This window comes from Anolis carolinensis, chromosome 3 (assembly GCF_035594765.1).
Source record: "Anolis carolinensis isolate JA03-04 chromosome 3, rAnoCar3.1.pri, whole genome shotgun sequence".
NCBI classification, from domain to species: Eukaryota; Metazoa; Chordata; class Lepidosauria; order Squamata; family Dactyloidae; genus Anolis; species Anolis carolinensis.
This window is the reverse complement of record NC_085843.1, coordinates 252,375,091-252,391,315: the sequence shown is the minus strand read 5'-3', so window position 1 is coordinate 252,391,315 and position 16,225 is coordinate 252,375,091. Positions and strand designations below refer to the sequence as shown.

General features: G+C 38.0%; 1 protein-coding gene and 1 long non-coding RNA gene across 5 annotated transcripts in view; one reads left to right on the top strand and one right to left on the bottom strand.

Annotated features, from left to right (window-relative positions):
* Positions 1–16,225, top strand: part of sphkap (SPHK1 interactor, AKAP domain containing) — an 86,122-nt gene that overhangs the window by 52,658 nt on the left and 17,239 nt on the right. For all 4 annotated transcript variants that reach the window (XM_008106233.3, XM_008106235.3, XM_008106232.3 and 1 more), the window contains exons 4-5: positions 13,370–13,429; positions 15,494–15,628. In XM_008106233.3, coding sequence (XP_008104440.1) covers positions 13,370–13,429; positions 15,494–15,628 — 195 coding nt within the window. The remainder of the gene's footprint in view (positions 1–13,369; positions 13,430–15,493; positions 15,629–16,225) is intronic.
* On the bottom strand, positions 5,007–15,497 carry LOC134297850 (uncharacterized). The gene is made up of 2 exons (XR_010004728.1): positions 13,287–15,497; positions 5,007–7,462 (listed from the first exon to the last, which is right to left on the bottom strand). It is a non-coding gene; the product is annotated as an uncharacterized LOC134297850 (long non-coding RNA).

Sequence of the window (16,225 nt, the reverse complement as noted above, 5' to 3'; positions counted from 1 at the left end):
AGAAAATAAACCTATTCTGGCTTTTCAGCTCTCTCAAACTCTTTATCAAGCTGGATAGTAAAACAACAAGAAGTATGGAGTAGGGGGAAAAAACAGAAACATTCTAGGATTAGGTCAGATACAGTAACTATGGGATGTGTAATTTAGTCCCAGTAAGGTAGTTTCTTCAGCTTCGTGGACCAGCATCACTGTAGAAATGTGCCTGTGGTTTTGTTCTTTAAAAATCTAAACGGGCAGAAGTCTTTTCTCTCTCTTTTCGGATCTTTGCTGCTGCTTACTGAAAGAGTGACTTTTGAGCAAACTCAGCCTCTATTTTTAAAATGTTCCCATCCAGGTTTTCACCAGACCTGAATTTGTGACAGGTAATTACTTTACCTGAAGTCCAAATGCTGATCTATAATACCTCTGGTGATTCAACTCCTTCAGAGTCTCAGAGCACATTGGATCAAGATCTGAGCATTATTCTTCATGAAAATTCTGTTACATAGGAAAAATCTTGATATAGTATATCTCCTGCATATAGAAATACTGGCTTGCTGTAAGTCTTTCCATCTTATACAAGCTGGCCAGAGAACAGGGAAAAGCCATATAAGACATTTTCAAGTGCAGTCATGTTTTTTTAAAAAAAAGCAGAAGAGACCACAAAGCAGAAGTGGGGAACATCTGCTCTTCCAAATATCATTGCCCACAATCTACAGTCTTGATTATTGGCCATGCTGACTAAGGTTGATGAGAGTTAGGATCCAGCAACCTGTTACCTTAAAGTCTTTCCCTAAGTAAAGAGAAAAGAATGTATGGGGGCCATCCCCCCCCCCCAGATGTCCATTGAAATTATTCCTAGTTATTTTTTATTTTGCAGAAAGCCCCTCAAACAACATTGAGAGCTAGAACCATTTCCCCAGAATGTAGCTGGAAATTATACTGCATGTCCAAGGACCGTTTCCATTCAAGAAAAGACCAGAACAGCTAGTAAATAATTAGGCCACAACCTATAGTTGATTAAAAGAGTTTGACCATATGCTTGGATCACGGATCCAGGCATCAACCATCATGTCTGTTGATCAATGAGCCTCTCTTCTGGCCCATGGAATTACAGAAAGGATCTACCAGTCGAATACCGTAGTGGCATTTGTACATGACAGGTTTTGGTAGGCAGCCCTGCCCAGTCTGCTGCAAAGTGAAGCAACTGGCTATCAGCCACTTGCCACGTTAATTCCCTAAGAAGAGCTTTGAGGCATTCTGATGTTGCATGGGAAAGAAAGGTATGCACTAACAATAGCTTGGTCTGATTCTATCTCCATCACAAGATGCTGACAGCAAACAGTTGACGCAGAGAGCTTCTCCTTTGCTTGGAGGCTCTCTGTGTGATTTGCTATTTTGGATGGAGAGTCACTGTGAGCGGAAGAAGTTTCAGACATCTGTGTTCAGCAAGATGAGGCAATGATAATGTGTTAGAATTCTTGTTAGAAAGTGGAATTGGAGCTACTGAATAAGGTTCAAGTTGAAACCAGAAACATTCTGAAGAAAAGAAATGAAGAAGGCAGGTGACTGCAAGTCAGGTACTTGGTTATGCAGGTGTCTAAAGTTTTTTTTAATAACTATTTTTTTAATCAGGAGGACACTGAAGAAGCCATTTATGGGCACATTGGCACTTAAAGTACAAGAGAAAAAACATACACGAAACATGTTTATCAGTTCAAACTTCAAATAGTTGCTCAGTACAGGAAAAGACTGAAAAAGTATGATTGGGCAATTTGTGTCAAGAATGATATACCACATAAAAGGACCACAAACCCACAGGAAAATGTTCTAAGTATTTTTTTTTTCATACTGGTATGTGGAAAGATTATATATCCTATCTTTCAGCAGGGGGATGTTTAGAAAATGCATTGAAGCCTTGTGCAAACTGGCCTCGGAGAGAACCAGAACAGTCACTTTGGCTAAGTTGGGAAAATAGCATCTTTCACATCAGATTCTACGTGAATTATTACAGCCCAAGAATTCCAATGAATAGGTGGAATTAGATGTACTATTTCAGTGTCTTAAACCATTTAGAAACCAGAGGACATTTTCACTCTCCCTCTTAAAGCAGCCCATTACTGAAATTATTACCCCAGATAAGATAGCATTGTGAGAAAAATAGAAAATAATAATATAATGAAGTCAAGCTTGTGCTAAAATGGCATCAAGGAATGGACTGATGGGAAAAAATGAGATATTAAAGTTCACCCATGACTGTCTTTCTTTGAATTATGCAATGGCATTTAGGGTTTAAAGAGCATATATTTAAGTTGCCAAATTAATTGAATTGATGACTGTAATGTAGGTGAACAAATGCTGATGATTCATAACTCAGAATGTTCATATCAGTTACAGAGAAAATGCTTTTTCGCACCAGTGTTTATGTACTATGTATATGTGTGTGTCAAAAATAGACAACAAACAAGGGAATGAGAATTAATGCCAAAACAAAATCTAATGCCACTAGATTTGTACATTGGAAGAATATCTGGATTTGTCTCACTGAGAATCTAAACATATCTATTCATCAGGACCACTCTAAGTACTTCTTCCAAGTCCCTGGCCCCTATTCAATTTCGCCAGCAGTTGTGAAGGCACAAGGCAGCCTGCACACTCTCCTTCCTTCCTCCATCAGATGGGGACAATGGGACAGTTGGTGGCTTCTCCCTATCCCCATCAGATGGAGGAAAGGGCCCGTTGGGGCTATCCAAAACCCACTTACCTCTCTGTTGTTGCTGAGGGAAGCATCTTGCAACTCTCCATTGGCACTTGGAGGGTAAATGGGGCAGGGCCTGCCAAGTGTCATGAGATGGGGCTCGACTGGCTTTGTCCCCAAAGTGCTTCAAGGAGGCAATTTGCCTCACTGTGATGAGGTGGCAAGACTTTTTGCTGCTGGGGTAAAGGAGCAAATGGCAGTAATTTCAACCAGACCCAGGTTGTGTCCCTAACCAAACAAGGTGAAGCAAAACCCAGTCTCTTCTCCAGACAGTAGAATGTGATAATAAAATGAGTACAGTATTGCCATCCTTTCATAAAACTCATACTCTGCTGTATCTAAGCAGTTCTCTCCTTTTATCGTATAATAGGGCAGTCCTGGTGCTCTGATAAAACTCTTTTGGGTTCAATTAGCTTTGTTGCCAGGTAAGCGTGTGAAGAATTATAACCGAAGGGCTTGCATATATGAACAAAACAAATCCTGGATTCATCTCGTATCTAGTGTTGGCTATCTACAAAATGCTCAGTGACTCCCAGTGAGTATTCCCAGTTTTCTACCAGTAGCCTGACTTTGCTGAGCTTTATGCAAAGTTAGGGGATACTCCAGAGTTTGTAGGAAACTCTGGAATATCCTTGGGCTTTGTGGCTGCCCAGACATCTGACCCTAGATTTAATAGGTACCTGCTGGATCCAGAGAGGAAATAACCCAGAGTAACTTCCACTGTGTAAACTCAGCCTAAATGTAAAGTTAAAGGAAAATGCAGATTACCAGTGAAGATTAACAAATAGTTTTGATTTTTCTCTTTTATAGGTATACTAACAAAATTGAAAAGAGTATGAAAAGAAGTTTACTTGTTTGCAATGTTTAGCATTTTTATTTTGGTTTTTTAATGCTAAGAAAAGATGGAAGACTTTGTTTGGATTTTAGTTATAGCAGTGGTTGAAGCACTGGAAGAAGTTTTCCCCTTTTTCTTTTACTCTTTCTTCTTTCTTCTTTTTTTTGTTCTTTCTGTCTTACATTCTTCTTTTCTGTGTTTACGTAGTGTGTAAATTGTTTTCCTTGGATATTTTTTCTGTATTATATAATTATAATAAAATATTTTTAAAGAGATTTAGTTCTCAAACAAATCAGATGGGCTGGATCTAGATTAGGGTAGTCATATTAGTCCCTTGCAAATTGAGGAAACAAGTTAGGCATGGCTAGTTTAAGCCTCATAGATTTCACTGAGGGTAAATAGTGACTAAGAACATGGTCTTAACCACATCTTCTCAAAGGTTCTGTTCAATTTACAAGGGCTCATTCCCAGGCAAGCCAGGATAGGGTCATAATTCAATTTAGACTCATTTTAACTTGTCTTTTGATGTGACAAGTAGTACAATTATGAGATATTAGGTACAAACGTATTGCCAATCGGCAAAAGAAAAAGTAGACTGCATATATTATTAAATAGCATGGTTTGCTCAAAACATTATGTTGCCTGAATGTAAGAGCAAGACTGTGTTCTACCCGATTCCACATAGAATGACTCATTATTCTGAATATTTAATTTTCACAGTTGGAAGAGCAGAAGTATAATAAAATACTTAATGCATTGTTAACAGCTGGATGTGTTTTAAGTCTCCTTCAGAAATGTATGGGGTCATTAGTTGGGGTTTTTAAATAATTAAACCCTATCAACATACTCATATACAACAACTTTAGAATCTTTAAAAAAATGAATGTGGTTTCCAGCAAAAGCCAAAAGATTGTACAACCAGCTGCCTTATATTGGCAGAACAAAACCATAAATAAAGAAATGTTGGACTATTTCTCTAAGCGGTGTATTAATCCCTGCTTTAACTAAAATGTGTTAGCAATGTGTTACTCAACAGGTTACTTTTAAATTATGTTTTGACATTTCTAAAAAAACAAATATAAACAAAACCAGAAAAATGGCCAACATCCCATGAAATGACCTGAAACATTTAGAATTAATACAGATCTTGTTCTGAAAGAAACATGTTAACAGGTCATTTTGTTCCTTCTGTCATGTTCCACGTTCAGAAAATAGACTTTTAATTTAAGTTTAAATGAAGACCAGAGAGTATTGTGCATTTTTCCATTGCCTTCCTTAGATTAGGTTTGTGCCAACAGCAAGTGGTGACTGCAATCCAACACAGGGCTGTGCCTTAATATGACATGAACACACAATTTCATGATTTGTACCCAAACCACAGTATGCCTGAGATTTAGGAATTTTCCATACATTTCTTAATTTTTGCATATTAGGAAAGAGAATTCAAATCTTTCATTTATTTTTTAGCATTCTACAATTTTCCATTCCATTCCATTGTGAAATTTTAGTTAACCATCCACACTATCAGAGTTGCAGCTTGGTCTTTTGCTTTCTTGACAAACTAGTATTATCTATATTAAGATGAATGTGAAAATGTTTTGTTCCAAAGCAATAATAGAAGTCTAAAAAATCTGTTGAAAGGAGGATGGAGAAGGAGGGCACATGAGCCCAAGTCTCATTATGTTTGTTTGATAGCATGCATGCACATGCTAAAACCCCATTGTTTGAATAACATTTTGAAAGAAGCCATCTCCATTCAAGATGAAATGTTCATATAATGGATGTGATTACAAGAGTTGGGTACATAAGTTGTACCAATCAGGAAGTAAACAGGACATCCTTATCACCAAGAACTGAGCTGGAAAACAGTTTATTGCAGGGGATAGCTTCAATCTGAGATCTGAAGTTTGAGATCCGCAGATTTCAGCAAATGAAGATAGTCAAGATCTATGGGGAACAAGAGAGTACACTGCCTGGCATACTAGTTGGCAAAACAAATGAAGAAATGAAAGCATTTCCCCCTGACATCATTTTCATTTTTGGCCTAGAACTGTAATTGAGGACACCAAGTATAATTTTATGCTCATTGAGTTACAAGGTAGTTGTTGTGCAGTGTTGGGTCATTAATGAATTGTGAAATTTCACCATCAAATGCTTTGTATACCTTCAGCCATACTACACAACTATGTACAGTGACACCACATACACAACTCCACTTCTGAACCGAATGTGGCTATTTTTGTATTGGACGAAATGTCCAATTGCTTCAGTATAAGAAGCTTCACATCAACAAGATTCTGGCCTTAATGTTAGCTTTAATATTTTTATCGCTTTCAAGTTCAGAAATGAAATGTAAAATGTATCTTTATATAAAATTGCTCTTTTTAAATGTTCAGTCATATTTTCCTTAGTAAAGCTTCATGAGGTCGATATGCATGAGGTTGGCATGTTTTTATAACACACACAATCTAATCCTAAACGCAACACTTAGAGTCATGTTCCATTGAAATCAGTAAAGTGAATTGTCATTTATCAAAATGTTACTATCCAAGCAGGTACCCATTGTTCCTACCCTGTTTCCCCAAAAATAAGGCAGGGTTCTTTGCATAACTCTTCCCTACATTTAGTCTTGTTAGTGGACCTTTTAAAGTGTGCCAAAGATGCTACTTAATTGGCTAGATGGATTTGGTAAGATCAAGCCCCTCCTTTTTGGATGGCACAGTAAGATGTTTTCAAGAGAGTATGAGTTAGAGAATTTGAGCTCAGTCACAAATGTGATCCAGCCTATCAGGCCAGCTGGCTAGTGTCTATTACTTAAGAGGCACTGATAGCTGTTTATCCTAAATGGATGACCTATATAGAGATAAGACTATAAAGCCACTTTTACGACAGACTTCCTGCCTGCTCTTCCTGTCGCTCAAGGTTATAGCTCCATCTGCCAGGAAGCCAAGATATAAATAGAGTGCAGCACAAAACGTAACCCCATCATGTTAACCTTCTTCCTTGGAACAGCCATGCAAGGGCTTGGAAGGCCTCCCTGTTCCGCTTCCCCTTGTTGACGTAGGTTAATGGTATTAAGTGCAGTTTTGCTGTATCCTGGTTTGGAGTTGGTGGTTTGGAGGTAATGACTGCATTAGGATTATGATGATGTGATTTGCAAACTTTTGGCTCCTGTGCTACCCCCAACTCTTTCATGGCCAATGTTAAGTTTTCCTTACCAAATCAACTACAAATAGATTGATGAACCCATTTTGTTTTAATAAGCCACTGTTAAGATTAACCAAATTTATAGCATTTGGATGTAAACTGTAGCTGATTTATTTTTTTAAAACCCTGAAATGTTCTGATGTCCTTATAGCTGGGCAGCAGAGGAAAGAACAGAATCCTGAGGACCTCACAAGGCCATCCTTCTAAAGGTTAACCCTGGTTCAGTACTATATTAGAATGTATCCAGTGTAAATTGGTCCAGAGAAGCAAACTGGCAACAACCTTTCCCCTGCTTATGGATGAAGTAGAAAAGTAGAAGTTGTATGTATTTTTCATCATAGAAAATGTCTACATTTTGTGTTATCTAGAAAAAGCACAAAGAGAAAGGACAGATTTCTCATGTTGCTTTCTTGATACTTTTCAGCCCTCAGTGGCTCAATGGGTTAAACCTTTGTGCCGGCAGGACTGCTGACTTGATGGTTGGGTTGCTGACCTGAAGACTGCCGGTTCGAATCCAGGGAGAGTGGGTGAACTCCCTCTGTCAGCTCCAGCTCCCTATGCAGGGACATAAGAGAAGCCTCCCACAGGGATAGTAAATATCAAACATCTGGACGTACCCTGGGCAACGTCCTTGCAGATCGCCAATTCTCTCATACCGGAAATTGCAGTTTCTCAAGCTGCTCCTGACACAAAGGGAAAAAGCACAATCATTCACAAATGCCCTGTAAAAAACAAATAAGAAACAGTGGCCTAATTTTGGTATATAGTTCAATGAACAGAAAACAGGAAGGGGCAGAAGTAAATACGACAAAGGAGCAGACAAAGGGGAATGGATGTGTAATTAACATGCAAATGGAGAGATTATGAGAGAAGGAATGGTGAAGAGAGGAGCAGCAAATGAAGCATTTGTTTTATTGCATCTGTGACCAAGCAACTGTATCTGCATCCAGAATCAACACTGTACCAGATGTACATAGTACTTGTTATTCCCATTTAAATATGTTATTACACTACTGATACAAGGGAACTTAGTGTGCCTGTTAAATGACTGGAAACCTAAAGATGCCTTGCAATTAATCTGGTTAGAGTTATATCCAGAGAAGGTTATGATCAGAAGTTATGACCAAAATGGCAAAAGTTTGGAAACCAAGCCCAACGGGTGGATTAGAGAGCTGGGAATGTTTAGCTTGGAGGAAAGAAGGTTAAGAGGGGACATGATAGACATGTTTAAATATTTGAAAGAATGTCACGTTGAGGAGAGTCAAGCTTGTTTTCTGCTGCTCTGGAGATTAGGAGACAGAGCAATGGATTGAAATTGCATGGGAAAAAAATCCATCTAGACATTAGAAAGAACTTCCTGACAATAAGAGCTACTCGGCAATGAAATATGCTGCCATGGGGCATAGTGATGTCTCTTCGGCGGGGTTTTAAGCAGAAGCTGGATGGCCATCTATCAAGAGTGCTTTGATTGTGTGTTCCTGAATGACAGGAGGTTGGACTGGATGGCTCTTGGGGTCTCTTTCAACTCTAGCTGCTTTGAGTCTCCTTTGTGGAGAGAAAAGGTTGGAGCAAGAGATTTTTTTTTGCCTGGGGAAGAACAATAAGAAATCCTCACTGCTCAAGTCATTTCGCACAATGCTAAAAGCCAGCACATTATTTTGGTACACGATGAGGCAGAATATCCCATACACACTCCTCCCTCATTCCTATCCTTAAAATACAGCCAGAAGCTAGTAAGTAACTTAAGAATTTGCTCTCTTTTTTGGCACCCAAAATACATGGCATCAGGTTGCCATCTTACTACCCTGTGGTGGATCTGATTATGTTTAAGTGAGAATGAAAGCTGAATCATGTCCTCAAACAGCATACACCAAAGCACAAGGTAAAAGAATGTCCCTGTGTTCACTTGAAAGCCAGAGAGGACAAATTCCTGCCAGAGAACCCAGGCTGGGATCGGGAGTTGGCAGTGGGCACGAGATACTTCTGGCAATATGGCAAGGGCTGGCTTTCGTCTTTGTCACCCTCCAAAGCCAAGATCAATCAGAGGGCACAGCGCTTGCACACCTGCTCTCTCCCTAACCCCCCCAGCATGGATTTGAACAAATTATTGGTGCAGTTTATTTTACTTGACAGGTTTATGGCTCAGCACTTTGACTTCCACCAGAACAATTGGTGTTCTTCTATAGGCAGGGAGAGCAGATGGCTGGATTATAATGATTTGCTGAAGACACTGTTTTGCGTTATTCCTAAGAGGCATCAGAAATAAGAAACGGAGCTTCACTTTCAGGAATGAAATGGTGGAAATAAATGTGAGATATTTTGGCCATTTGCCTACCCCTTAATGACTCAGGGTTGCATTTTGCTTCTCCCCAAAGAAACATAGCAAAAAATAATATTTTCATTTCCAGATTTGCACTGACTCCAGCTCTAAAAATGATGTGTATCCAGATGCCAAAAATGCTCAAGAAGGTTTTGAGTGGCTCAGCATTTGGTTATGTGACTTTGGGGAAATTATTCCTACTTTTATTCTTCTTTTTGCCTACAGATCGTAAAATCTCTGATATCCCTCAACATAGATCTAATTTAATTTAATTCTATTTGAGATCGGGGTATGATTTAACAAACACTATTGAATTCATAGCCTGCAAAGGCAGACAACCTGGCAGTAATCACGCTTAGTAGTGTAGTAGGCTCAAGAAGAAGACAGACAGCAGACAGATAGCAGAAGGCAGGAATTTGGGTTCATAAATGAGGATAAATGTTTATTTGATCTAAACTAAATAATTTACTAATTAATAGATTCAGAATTTAATACAGACCAGGGATAAAAGTCAATATGAATAACTATGTTTGAAAGACAGTGTGATTCTCATAACTAACAGAAATCCTTGAACATGTAATCTACACACACGTATCCATCCCATGCACAACTTTTTAACAGAGAGGTAGGTGCATCTACACTGTAGAATTAATGCAGTTTGACATCACTTTAATTGCCATGACTCAAAGATCATGGGAGTTATAGCTTGGTGAGATACCAGCACTTTTTGGCAAAGAAAGGCCTTATAAAACTACAACTCCCATGATTTCATAGTATTGAGTCAGGGTAGTTAAAGTGGTGTCAAACGGAGACATATATAGACCACTTATTTATTTATTTTCAGTTTCTATCCTTTCTTATTGAGAAAACATTAAATTCAGGGGAACTAAATTAGTTGTAATACTGTGCCAGAAAGTTTTATTATTTAATGAAATTGATTTGGTTAGGCAACATTTTATAGCAATATATTTCTTAATGTTCTTATCATGTGTATATATTTTCAAGGAAAAAGCAGTACTAGCAAATGGGCTTTTTAAAAGCCCATAAAAGATTATCTCTATGAGCAACTTACTTACTTGCAGACTTAGAACACTTCAGAGCTGTTTTATTACTTTATAACATTATGGCTTTGACATTTATATTTTTAAGAGCAAATGCTTCTTAACAGTTAGCCTTGCATTAACCAGCATGGTCATAGTGGCATGAACAATCTGACTGGCATATATATGGCTTGAAGAGAATGTCATACTATTTTTGGTCAAGATATTATATAAAAAAATAAAATTAATAAATGAGACAAGAAGTTACAAAAAAAAAAAAAAGACTCTGTCCCTGGAAGGATTGAATTTGTCTATTTCTTCTGCATCCAATTGTCCGTGACAGCCAAGCAGAACTATGCTCTATGCCTGGAAGTGCTGAATGCCAAGAAAGGCAGAACTAAGTTAATGCCAAACTCAATGCACAAGTTGAGTTATGCCACTGCTGTTTTGTGAACAAAATCTACCAATTTTTTGTCCTATGACCACTTATTCCTTCTTTATAGCATTAAAAAACATATATCGCAAGGCAGATAGAACAAATCATTGCATACAATCAGAAGTCCCAGAAGCTGCTGGAAGATTTCTAGCCACCTAGAGATACCAGATGGCTATGTACTCAGCATTTCTTATTTAAGCTTCAGCAAATAGTATTAACTCTTTCAGTGCTACTACCCTGTTTCCCTGAAAATAAGACATTCCCTGAAAATACGACCTAGTAGAGGTTTTGCTGAATTGCTAAATATACGGCCTCTTCTTCATAGGATTCACAGTTTATCTGGTTATGCTGGTTTGTGATGACAACTACTGTACAGTATATAATAAATTTTCTTTTTCTTTTTTCTTTTTTTTTGTTCAACAATAAATGAGAATTCTTCATGGAGAAATAAGACATCCCCTTTGGGAGCAAAAATTAATATAAGGCACTGTCTTATTTTTGGGGAAACACAGTATATTTCTTCATATGATGCCAACGATGGGGGCATCTCTTTGGTGTCCATAAATTTTGGCTGGCATGGGGGCTCATTAGCTACAGTAGAGTCTCACTTATCCAAGCCTCGCTTATCCAAGCCTCTGGATTATCCAAGCCATTTTTGTAGTCAATGTTTTCGATATATCGTGATATTTAGGTGCGAAATTCGTAAATACAGTAATTACAACATAACATTACTGCATATTAAACTACTTTTTCTGTTAAATTTGTTGTATAACATGATGTTTTGGTGCTTAATTTGTAAAATCAAAACCTAATTTGATGTTTAATAGGTTTTCCTTAATCCCTCATTATCCAAGATATTCGCTTACCCAAGCTTCTGCTGGCCCGTTTAGCTTGGATAAGTGAGACTCTACTGCCACTCATTGCCCATTTCCCCCCCAGTTTCTTCAACTTCGGCACATTTTAGAATAGGTAATAGCTAAATACATTTTTTCTAGATCTTGTACTGAGACATTTTTCTTAAATTCTCCACTTGAAAAATGTTTAATTAGCTTTGCTCATTACCTGTGGATTTTGATGTATCACAAATTCATCCTCCTTATCAAAATAAATAGAGGATAAATTTAAGCCAATATGATCTTTCAAATACATCCAACAGAGAAGAAATGGCTTTTTGAAACAATTCCAAGATTATTCATAACTTCGAATGTTAAAGAAAATCTTTATAAATCTCACTTCACATAAAATGTGTAAGATCTATCATAGCAAAAAGCTTTGCTGGAGATGTAAAACCACAAAAGCTGACTATCTCCCATTTTGGGGGAAGATGAAAAAATAAAGACTTTGGCCAGAATTCTGTATCAGCTGCCCAATTAATCATGAGCCTCATTTCCCACATGGACATGATGCAGGATAAAATCGGGGGGGGGGGGGGGGTTGGGTGGGAGGAACACAATTGTAGCAATAGTGTCAGAATCATGACTAAATGGTTATTGTAAATATAAAACAGTTACCCAGTTTTATTCACCAATGACTGTTTTGTATTCACAATTATTATATAGCCATGGGTTTGACGCTATTGCCGCAATTATTAACACAACACACATACCCCAGGCAACCTATTTCGCCATGCATCAGCTTATAGAAAGTCTATTAAAATCCAAGCACGATGTTTCGATTGAATTTGTGGAGAGGAGAGGTTACATTGGGCATATCACTGAGCACTTAGCCTGAAGGGCAACTGAATCAGCTCCATGGTGGCTAAACTGTGCTTAACGCAGCCTTGAACCACATTATCCAAAGTCTTGGCTGAATTCTGCCCCAGAATCTGGAGTAAACAAATTTGAGCCCATGTGAACGGTTGGACTGGATCTGAAACAGAATTGGTTGCAATTGTTTACACGGTCATGCCATGTTCCCCAGGCTTCAGTGACCCAGGGACATGGGATGGCACTTATCCTCCTCCCCTCATCCATGTTCTTTTTGTCACAGCAGCCTATGGGCACAACATGGGCTCTGCCAGTCTCTCGCTGCCCAGAGTGACATTGGCTGAAGAGACAAGTTGATTGGAGAAGGGAGGTTGTTTCTTGCTCTCCCCGCCCTTGCCGTTCTGGTGCCAACCAACGTCACTCCAGGTGATGAGTGACCGGCATAACTGGAATAGGTTTGGTGCTGCTGGGTGGTCAGGACTCCCTCTTGCCTCCACAGCAGCCGAGGTGGTGGTGGTGGTGTAAACTATCCCAGGACCCAGAGTCAATCCAGCATTCAACATGTTGGTTCGTAGTTATCCTAAAGAGCAGCTTGTCAAAACTGCTGTTCAGAAATCTTCAAAGACATTCTCCTCTCATCCATGGCTTGTAGAGTTGCCTTTTTAATATAATTTTAGTCCCAGCTAGAGCAGATCATTGAAATGAACTGGACTTTTTCAAACACTGATGTACATCCCTATAATTTTAGCAGACGTACTAAAAGTGGGACTAACATTGGATTTAGATTCTGAAATCATCCAGTATCATGGGCATTCGCCATGTGGTTGGAAGACTCTTGGATGTATGATCCACAAATGTCATTTTTCAGAGTTCTTAATTTAATAATTCCTTTATTTCTTGGGAGAAGGTAGGAGGTGCTGATTACTTTACAGTTTCACTTACAATGTTTTCTTCTATATCAGAAGCTATCATGAAGAATGAAGAAAAAAATGTGCTTGTCTTTACCTCCAAATATTTTGGGGAGATTTCTCAAGGGCCATTCAGAATCTACCCATCTTTTTCTTTCCTTCCTTTCTCTTTCTCTGCAGGTTTGCTTTGTGAATCTGGATGCACACAAAGATGATTGTGACAATGAACTCATGAAACAGGCAAGTTCTCTTCAAATACTCACACGCTGTGAACAGTACATAAATATTTCCATATACATAAAAGGAAGCAGAAGAATGAATAGATGTTTGAGCCGCTTCCCAGACCTATGGAAATTAGGAGAGAAACCACCATTTTGATAACAGAAATTGCATCTGCCATGTATCTAGGCATGGACAAACTTCCAGCTGTTAGGAATTGTGGGAATTGTAGTCCAAAACACCTGGAGGGCTAAAGTTTGCCCATGCCAGATCTAGCCTCTATAAGGAAGGATTGGTTCACACAAGCACTACCTCCTCATGAGTATGATTTAACTGCAGGTCCACTGGAGTTTCAGGAAACCCCCATGGATTCACTTATGTGAATTTGCCAATAGATTCATAGATAGAAGAAAACAGTTCCATCCTTCTCGTTCCGTCTAGTTCAAATCCAGTAGTATTTAACCATGACAGTTTATGCTTTCTGTGCTGTAATTACTTCACGTTCACTAGTAGGTCAAGCAACATTTTACCCCAGTCCCTGCATTTCCAATCAATAAAGAAATAAGGCCAGAGAAAAGCACCATATATCTTGACAGATGGAACTAGAATACCATTTTAACTATTCTTATTATTGTAAACCGAAGTAAAATTATAACAAATCTCAATAACAATGTCACAAGGTTAGATAGAACAAACTAATAGTGATATTCCACTTACATTTTCTCCCAATTTGCTATGTCCTGTTTTCTTAAATTTACTAATTCCGCACTTATCTCCCACTTGTGTCCAACTAGAACTGAAATACTTAGCCTCTTTGAGGAATCTATAACATTTACATGTGCATGTCTGAAATTGCCAGCTTCCATAAACTGAAACTGCAACCAAGTTACACCAGAGTCCTCTATCTTTACACAGTTTCCCCTGTTGCATTCATGAGAATGGATGTTTGCATTTTTATATTACCAATTACCTCTGTATTTGGAGCTATGTATTGATTGTGCTGTGCACAGCCTTTACACAAGACTGCAACATTGCAGAAATGAATATGCAATAAAAAGAATACTCCTGTCAAATTCATCAGGGGCAGACAAATACACATCAGCCAAAAATGTGTTTCCACACACATACAGTAGAGTCTCACCTATCCAACGTTCTGGATTATCCAACGCATTTTTGTAGTCAATATTTTAAATATATCATGATATTTTGGTGCTAAATTTGTAAATACAGTAATTACTATATAGCATTAATGTGTAATGAACTACTTTTTCTGTCAAATTTGTTGTATAACATGATGTTTTGGTGCTTAATTTGTAAAATTTTGATGTTTAATAGGCTTTTTCTTAATCTCTCCTTATTATCCAACATATTCACTTATCCAACATTCTGCCAGCCCATTTATGTTGGATAAGTGAGACTCTACTGTAGTTCTGTTAGCATGATCTTGAACTGAATATGGATTTTGTACATTGTACAGTGTCCATTCCCTTTCACATGGGAACTTATGGATGAGTTAGATACTAATGTTATTTCAACATATTAATAAAAACAGTTAAATTTGATCCAAGACAAACCATTAGGAAAGAGTAAAATGCCAGTTTATAAGTGCCCTAGATCTTGAAGGAAAGTTGTTTTGCTTTCTCAGACTGATGGCCACTTCCTTGTAACAAATCAATCAAGAACCAGAATGTCTCTAAGATAGCCTTGAATACCTGGACCTAGAGAGAGTGGGAAGGAGCCAGTAGTTTATGGAGCTATTTCTCTAAATGGTATGATTACATTTACCTGCCATGCCAGAAGAACTCTTGGGCAGCATTACTTTCTTCTGCCTTTTACTTCTGCCATTACTTTTTCTGCACTTTTATGCATAAAAAATTACCTACCCACCAAAGAGCATGTTTCATCAGGGATAGTCCAAAATTGTCATTTTTGTCATATACAACTTCCATGTTCAAACCAATGTGTGCCCATTACTAATTTAGAATTTGCTGCCAAATAAATGTTGAGAATGTGTCAGGAGTGACTTCAACTTTATGTCGCAGGTAAAAAATATAGGATACCTTTTGATAGTCCTTTTTATTGCAGAAGTTGGTCGACATCTCCCCAAATCTCCCAAAGCTTATCAGCTCTATGAATGTACAGCCACCAAAAGAGAATGAAATCATCCTTCTGAGTGGGTTAACATCAGGGAATCTTCAGAGTGATTTTGAAGAAACCCAGGTACAAACTTCACATTTATTCTTCAGCCCTCCTGTAGGTTTTCCATGCCTTATTTAAAAAACAAAGCGGCAAGTAGAAAGGATTGTATTCTACTTTGTTGGTGCACAGTGGTGCTAAAATCCTATGCACAGAGACTCTGGAGTCAATCCCAATGAATTCAATATGATTCACCTCTGAGTAGGCATTTATATGATTGCACTGTAAGAACAGCTTTATTTTAGGGTATATACATGTTTGTTGCTATAGTGTGGTTACCTAAACATATTAACTATATTAATTACTTAATCCACAGCCTTCTGTACTAGGATAAACAGTGATACACCCACATCCATATATTCAGAAACATATTGTATCTGAAAATTACATATGGGATGAAATTATATGCATTGTAACCCTGGTTTTTGAGTAAATATGTGTACATTTTTTATATTCAGAAACATATTGTAGCTGAAAATTACATATGGGCTGAAATTGTATGCATTGTGACCCTGGTTTTTGAGTAAAAATGTGTATAATTTTTAGACTGAAAACTTGTACTTGTCCTTCACGAAGTAAATACCATTCAGCATAGTGGGGATTATTTTTAACTAAAGTTGG